We start from the raw sequence: 8,638 nt of genomic DNA on the forward strand, positions 1-8,638 counted from the left end.
AAAAATCGTAACATTTAGAAACTATCAAAAAAACTAGATCTATAAAAAACTAAAAATGCTAGGTTTGAAACAAAACCAGCCAAGACAATAGAATGTGAACTAAGCATCGGAAGAAAACTTACCAAGCAGTAACAAAGCCGAAAAAAGCAAAGCCTTAGCAGAAACCTTTTGATGTGAAAATAAATGTTTCCAAGGATTACAAAAAGTTATTAGTTCCACCTCGCCCTCAAAATACACACACACACAAATTTTAATCGCCTGTCAATTGAAACAATATGAGCCACTGAACCTATACTATATAGACCGAAACCTATTCAGCCGATAAAACAGGAAAACAAAAAAGCTCAAAAGATCCCATTTTTCGCTCGTCAAACGACGCAATATAAAGCCACTAAGCCGATATAATATAATCAAACCTATCAAGATGAACAAGAAAAAAAAAACAAAAAAATTAACAAAACGATTTTCGTTTTAAATTACAACCAGCATGAAAAACAATTTGTGAACAGGACAGATAATTATTATGCTAACATGCACAAAACATAGATGAAGCGGTAAATAAAATGCCAACAGAGATTCCAGGAAATGAGTCCAGATAAGTCCTGTGAACAAAGTTATTTACGGTGAAAAGAAGTCTAGTACCCGATAGCAATACCGCTGCTTATCGCAAGGGTGATAAACTTTGTTTTGGACTAATAGCAAATATTGGGACTTAAAACTTGATTCGCATAAGGAAATCTAATAAGTTTAGTGATTCTATTCTCGTTAATCTGTTTGGAGAAAATCTGTCTATTTGGAAAAAACTGATATCGATGGAAGCAGTTAACAACGATTTTTTAACTTTTTTTCTCTACTTTTTTAATCTCTACTTTTGAATTGTTGTGGTCCAAACGTTCTTGCACAGCAACCGGGTATCCTTTATGAATGTTGCTTTAGTTCGGTTCATTAGAAAAAATATTTCAAGAGAGCTCCCTCGCATCGGGATTTTATCAATAAAAATAAGCGCCCATAAGTGCTCAAAGCACTAGTTTAAAAACTATCAAAAAATCTAAAAATTAGTTTTCTAATTTTGTAGAAAATCGGGCTTGCTGAACCCCAGCAAATCAATTAGAACAGGTATCTACTTTGCATCAGAAACAAAAAACACCGCAACCATATAATTTGCATAGTTTCTTAGACAGTCGGAACAAAAAAAATTGATCGTATATCAGGGCAAAACCTTAAACATTCAAGAATCCCTTAAATTGGTCTCCAATGATTTTTGGTGAAAAATATTTCAACACAGAGGCGAAGCTGAGCTTCGCGCCACTTGCGATGCACAACAAAAAATGTCAAAAAAAATCGTAACATTTAGAAACTATCAAAAAAACTAGATCTATAAAAAACTAAAAATGCTAGGTTTGAAACAAAACCAGCCAAGACAATAGAATGTGAACTAAGCATCGGAAGAAAACTTACCAAGCAGTAACAAAGCCGAAAAAAGCAAAGCCTTATCAGAAACCTTTTGATGTGAAAATAAATGTTTCCAAGGATTACAAAAAGTTATTAGTTCCACCTCGCCCTCAAAATACACACACACACACAAACTTTAATCGCCTGTCAATTGAAACAATATGAGCCACTGAACCTATACTATATAGACCGAAACCTATTCAGCCGATAAAACAGGAAAACAAAAAAGCTCAAAAGATCCCATTTTTCGCTCGTCAAACGACGCAATATAAAGCCACTAAGCCGATATAATATAATCAAACCTATCAAGATGAACAAGAAAAAAAAACTAACGATTTTCGTTTTAAATTACAACCAGCATGAAAAACAATTTGTGAACAGGACAGATAATTATTATGCTAACATGCACAAAACATAGATGAAGCGGTAAATAAAATGCCAACAGGGATTCCAGGAAATGAGTCCAGATAAGTCCTGTGAACAAAGTTATTTACGGTGAAAAGAAGTCTAGTACCCGATAGCAATACCGCTGCTTATCGCAAGGGTGATAAACTTTGTTTTGGACTAATAGCAAATATTGGGACTTAAAACTTGATTCGCATAAGGAAATCTAATAAGTTTAGTGATTCTATTCTCGTTAGCCTGTTTGGAGAAAATCTGTCCATTTTGAAAAAACTGATATCGATGGAAGCAGTTAACAAAGATTTTTTAACTTTTTTTCTCTACTTTTTTAGTCTCTGCTTTTGAATTATTGTGGTCGAAACATTCTTGCACATAAACCGGGTATCCTTTATCAATGTTGCTTTAGTTCGTTCCATTAGAAAAAATATTTCAAAAGAGCTTCCTCGCATCGGGATTTTATCAACAAAAATAAGCGCCCATAAGTGCTCAAAACACTAGTTTAAAAATTATCAAAAAATCTAAAAATTAGTTTTCTAAATTTGTAGAAAATCGGGCTTGCTGAACCCCAGCAACGAAATTATAACAGGTATCTACTTTGCATCAGTACAGCGAGCAATATACAGTACGACCAGCTAGAGAAAACGAAAAAAAAAAATTATTGAGCCGAAAGAATACCAGACGACATCCTAACTCTCCAAAGTCTACCAAAACAATTCGGCAAAGACAAAAATCTGCATTCTGAGAAGGCTTGCAATTTTTCTCGAGAAAACTTGAAACACTCTTCATTCAACATTCCATAAGCACATGGATTCACGTAAATTACTAACAATTTCTCATTCGGAAAAAAATTGGTGGTTCTCTGATATTTCATTGTTCTCTGGTTTTTATAGTATAGTTATTATTACAAGCAATGTAAATCATTGAATTAAGCACGTTTAAACATAGAGGCGAAGTTGAGCTTCGCGCCATTTGCAATACAAAATAGAAAGCCGAAAATCAACAGATAATGTCTCCCGCGAAAAGTGATGAACATAAGGAGGATTCGGGATACACTAACTCCATTCATTTATTTCTTATAACCAATAGATGGAACCGATAAAAAAAAATTGGTGAAAACATCGAGACACAAACATTCATAAATATGCTGAAACAATTTGCTTAAAATTTTGCACCCAAACGACCTGCATATCATACAGGAGCAATTGGGCATAAGATACTCCCTTTGTTTTTTGCTGTATAGAAAAAAAATATGCAGAAGTTTCAATTAATTTCCACAAAAATAAACTTGCAAAAAATCTATAAGCTTATTAAAATAACCCCATTACAACAAATTTATCGAATATGAAGCTGATACCCAACGTTATGAGAGCTGGATCACACCAAAAAAAGAGACCCGTAGATGAAATACAAAAAACACGATTTCATTTTGCTTTCTCAAAAAAACTTCGGCCAGAAAAAGCGCATCTTCCTAGAAAAAATAGCCAAGTCAAATTTGCAAACCCAAATTCTGGAAATGTATGATGTTTCGAAAACTTTTTGACATACTAAAACAATACGCTATGTCATCAGCTTGAATCTATTTAATGAAAATTGTTCAATACTGAAACAAACACACAATTTAAAAAATTTCAGAAAAAATTCCACGCACTTATAGATCTATAAAAAATCAGAAATTATGCATTCGAAAAAACTGAAAAATTGAAGCAAGTCTAACAGAAAATTTCAGCGTGCATAAAAACAGATAATGCATTAATTAAAATGGAACATGGAAAATACTGATAACAGCAAGTAAAACATGAAAAAATGGAACATGAAAAAATACTTAAAACAGCTAGCAAAAAGTTGTCAAAAGAAATAAAACTCGAGGCAACTAAACTGACAAAAAACGGACCGAAATCAGTAAACGCCGACAAAAATCAATACATATCTGAAAACTTTTCAAGATATAGACCCACTATCACTTGAGTAGCTCTACATCAGCTGTTCAACTATAGCTGTTAAACTATAACTGTTAAACGTACAACTTGGATAGAAATGGAGATCTTGAAATTGGATATCCGATTCTGTGAACAAAGTTATTTACAGGAAATAAGTCGAGTTCCGGATTGAAATTCACTTGCTTACCGCAAGGGTAAACAAAGCCAACAAACCTTTGGAAAAGAGTCAATGAACGCAATTATACTGAGAGAAACAAACGGGCTTCTTTTTTGAAAAATATCAACCTTCGTATTTCGAAATAAAAAATAGATGGCCTCAAATCTTTTTGAACTTCTACAACAATTTAAAATTGACACTTTTTGTATTCTGAAATCTCTTTGAATTTCTAATACAATTTATGATTGACACTTTTTCACTAAGTTAACCCCCTTGGAGAAAACTGGATCAATGTGTTTAAAAAAATTCGCTGGGAAATCTGATAATTAAGTTCTATGAACGAAATTTGATGTCGATCACGTTATTAGCCACCTTCACACTTTCGCTGTTTGACAGGGTAGCTTGCTTTCCTTTTAAGAGGAAATGAACAGAAATTTAAAAAAATCAAAAGTACAACAGCGAAAAAGAAATTTTGAGCCTGAACAACTTTTAAGAACTACGTTCATCGGCTCCTAAACAAAACTACTTTAGATACCTTAGTGGTCAGTTTGAACTTTCTCTAGAAAACACAGCAACAAAGGGATTTTTTGCATATTGGAATTACCAGCAAACAAATGTATCGATCTTTTGGAAGCAAGTAGATTCTGAGCCAAACATCAATGATGACAGTAATTAATGTCTTGGACGAAGAACACAAAACAAAACATGAAAAGTTTACACTAAAATTGGAAAGAAAAGTTCCCGTAGTAAAATATTAACACAGAGGCGAAACATAGCTTCGCGTTACTTGCGATACAACAAACACGCAAAAAAACGTAAGTTGAAAAAAAAACATGGGAAAAAATACATCGTTTCCCAAAAACTCCGTATGTCTCGACGAAAGTTCATTCTAGGTACAATGCCAAGCAGAACATTTAAAAATTAAATTAGCAGCAGAACAAAACTTACGAAGCGGAACAAAGTCAACATCCTATGAGCAGAAAAAAAGTTTTTTTTTGTAAAAAAAAAGACCCCCCCGCCCTGAAACAACAATGTACGACACTAGGAGCTATAATAAAATTGCTTTCAGCACAAGAAAAGGCCATAATTTTGCACCTGGTGTGGCAACTAAGGCGACAAACTTGAGCAGACAAACGAAAATCCGACAATTCAATTATTACTGGTTTTCAATTTCAAACATGCTGAAAAAATCAAAGTCTGGCCGGTACTTGAGCCCCAGACCATAGAGTGCAAAGGCGACCACGTTACCTCAAGGCCAAGTGGGACAAACGAACCTAGAAGTTTTTAAGAAAAGCAAGTAAGATAAGTAAGAAAAGTTATTTAGAAGAAAAAAAACTAGTTTCCGAGAACAAGACGTTTGCTCTCGCAAGTGTAAAAACAAATAACAATATCCGGTTTGAATTTCAAAAAAGTAAATAGTTTCTGACCACACATCCAAAAAAAAGACGGGTCTTGCAAAAAAAAACCTATGAACCTCATCTGTGCGAAACCATATCTATATGTTTAGGAAATGTATCATGGCAAACATCGCATATAGACTCCTTACTCTTCCAACAATTGTGCCCTGGGTCGTCAAAGGCTGATAAGTGACTGACCAGTTCAGCTTTCGACTCATTATCTATAGGACACTTTTGCAGTTTAGAGTTTTTTCTTCGATAAGGAGGTCTTTAAAGAACTCAAACAAAACGAAATCAATTGAAATGAATGATCAAGCATTTAACAGATGAAAATTTCAAGTTTGAAGACAACTAGTCAGTTATTTGGCAAAGAAAAGCAGTTTTTGACAAATCCAATTCAGTGTGCTGAATCACGGTGTGCTTTGTAGTCTACAAACTGATCGAATTTGCGGAAACAGACATTGCACACAAGTGGGTTGGCTGCGGTCAGCGAAGTTCGACTTTGCTTTGCACACTTCTCAGAGCCTCCCGGTTTTTTCATCACTGCATTTTTGTACTCATCGTAGTTCTTCACGTTATGTTGGGTTGCCAAGTGACTTTTCAGACCCGCTTCCTGCCCCATGTTGAACCCACACTCACAACACTGCCATGGCTGTGCCTTATCGGCATGTTGTTGAATATGCCACACAAACTCAGCTCTGTCTGTAGTCGAGAAGTCCCCTCTAATACACGCAAATGCAGTCGAAGCAGCAGTTGTTTGCTCCTCACCTGTAGTCATAAATCTCCCAATTTTGGCCGGCTTCGGTAGATCGAATCTATGTTCCTTCGTTTGGTGCTCTTTAAATTCCGCCAAAGAGTCAAACGTTAGAAAACTCCCGTGTCCACTAGCAAGAGAGTCTGATTCACTCGGAGCAGAACAATTCACACAAACAAAGTTGAATCCAGACGGGTGCACCAGCGAGAAATGGTCTTTACATGTTGAAAATTTATCGAATGAAAGAGCACAGACTTTGCATTCAAGCTTGCTGACTGAGTTGCTACCTGACAAGTTTGAACTGCCTGAAGATGAGCTGCTCGTCACACCACCTCCGACGTTTTGTCCCCACCCGTGGAACAAAGTTACGTGGTGATTTCTTGTGACACTGTTGTCAAACTTACTCTGACAGAAAATGCACTCGAAAGCGTCTGCAACATTTCCTTTTCCATGATCAATCAATAGGTGCTTTTCGAAAGCAGAGTTACCGTGAAATACAGATTCACAAAATTGACACGGCCGAGGCGCGTGGTTCACTGCAGTATGCAGCTCTAACTGGAACGCATGGAGATACTGATTTCCAGAAGTCGAGCAGTTGGGGTGAGGACAGATCAAAATTCGAAGCCCACCTCCCGATGACTGCTGCTCGGATCCCCGGCTACCCGAACTGTTCTTGTCGCTCATTCCCGAAAACGAGTCATGCTGCATTGGAACAGCTGGTGTAAATTTTTGTAGAGCTTCCTCGTGGTTTGCTAGTCTGTGCGCAACCATATCTATATGTTTTGGAAACGTTTCATGGCAAACATCGCATATGGACTCGTTACTCTTCCAAGAATTGTGTCCTGGGTCGTCAGAGGCTGCTAAGTGACTCACCAGTTCAGCTTTCGACTCATAAACTTTCGCACAAGATGGACACCGAAAATAGAAAAACCTGCGGACACGGGACAGATTCACATGCTGTGCACTCACATGCTCTTTAATTGCATCATCTCCAATAGTCAACTCTTCGCAGATCAAACATTTGAATAGATGCTGCAGCTCTTTTGCATAATCAGCAGTTACTTTTGTAGAGTGGGCATTCGCATAATGCGCTATGACAGAAGATTCGCTCTTGAAAGCCAAAGTGCAAATTGAGCACTTAAGGAAGAATTCTGAATGCTTTTTGGCTACATGGTCAACCATGACTGAAATTTTAGTGAAATTCAGCTGACAATTAATGCAACGGAAGCCAGATATCTTGTTGAAATGATGGCAACCCTTCAGATGCTTATTGAAATCTTCAATTCGCTCAACAAAAAAGCCGCACTCAGGACAAACCCGGCAAGAAGGGTTGACGTGCAACGATTGGTGACTGGTAAATGCACATGGATTGATGAGGCTCGTCTTAGAACACAAAGAACAGTTTTGCTCTTCTAAAGGAACAAAAGCTTGCAAATGATCGGCGACGCTGGAGACTTTTGCTTCACACACAGGACAGAAGTCCTTCGGCAGGTTTTCGGTCCAGATCTCATTAGCTTTCATAATCTTTTTGATTTTCTCTCGAATCAACGACTCGGTTGAAGGCGCTCCCTTTTCAAGGGCATGGAACCATTCTTGGGAAACGATGGGATAATCTTCAGGTTCAAGCTTGCTTACTTTTGCTTTTGAGAGTTCGAGCGGGTGTGATATTGACGACTTTACCTTCTCGCTCATCAAATGGAGATAAAAGGTGCACTTATTGAAATACACGGTTTCTTTTTTTGCACAGGTATCGGAGCAACCACAAGAAATTTTAATCGATTTTCGCCCCAGATGCTTCTCACGTTCTTCAGTTCGACTAAATCCCATTCGACAAATACGACAAATGATTGCCAGTCGGTCATTAGAGCCTGCAATGGCCGATATTGGTGCATCTGGGAGAAGTGTAGGGTTGTAAGAATTTGGTATGTTCACATACAGGCCAAAATCAGTAGATGATCCGGCAAAAGTAAGCTTGTAGAGAGACTTGTCTGGTGAACTTGAGATTTTTTGACTGACCGGGTGTCCAGGCAGCGGAATAGCTCCTGATGCATTTTCATTATCATTATAACCTTTAGAAGTTGAGGGAGAACTCAAGCTTCCCTGTGTTTTTATTTGCTGTAGTTTCGAAAGCACTGCGGCCAAAGAATTCTTTTCGTTTAAATTAGAGCCCGACTGTTTTCCACCAGGAGAAGCTCCCGAGTTGTCACTCATAACGTTCTTAAAAGAAGTTCTCCTCAAAAGACTTAATGTGTTCCCTACAGTGTTCTTCACTTTCCTACAGTGTTCTTCACTTGGTTTCACTGTATTGAATGTTAGACTTTGCTGATTTAATTGTAACATTCGCCCGGAAGATACATATCGACGGATAACAAAACTAAGTCTTAAGACGACTGGCTAGCGTCTAAACAGAGCTTTGCATGTTTTTCACCGTCTCTACCAAGCCAGTACTTTTCGGTGGTCTCTCTTACATCAGGCTGACAAAAACGCTACTGTTCTCCGGCTTCGACCAGAACGCTCAAATTAACTAAATTACATGCAA

At 37.3% G+C, this 8,638-nt stretch overlaps 1 protein-coding gene across 1 annotated transcript; it reads right to left on the reverse strand.

Moving 5' to 3' along the window:
- Positions 1-5,624: 5,624 nt before the first annotated feature.
- On the reverse strand, positions 5,625-8,425 carry LOC134855481 (zinc finger protein 687-like). Its single transcript, XM_063872015.1, has one exon. It carries the CDS (start codon positions 8,308-8,310, stop codon positions 5,743-5,745), a length of 2,568 nt encoding a protein of 855 aa, XP_063728085.1. The 5' UTR covers positions 8,311-8,425; the 3' UTR covers positions 5,625-5,742.
- Between the last annotated feature and the right edge of the window lie 213 nt (positions 8,426-8,638).

Source organism: Symsagittifera roscoffensis, chromosome 10 (assembly GCF_963678635.1).
Source record: "Symsagittifera roscoffensis chromosome 10, txSymRosc1.1, whole genome shotgun sequence".
Classification (NCBI taxonomy): domain Eukaryota; kingdom Metazoa; phylum Xenacoelomorpha; order Acoela; family Convolutidae; genus Symsagittifera; species Symsagittifera roscoffensis.

Bases quoted from the DNA above. Each gene is read 5' to 3' on its own strand.
- LOC134855481 (XM_063872015.1), bottom strand. From the start codon at position 8,310: ATGAGTGACAACTCGGGAGCTTCTCCTGGTGGAAAACAGTCGGGCTCT.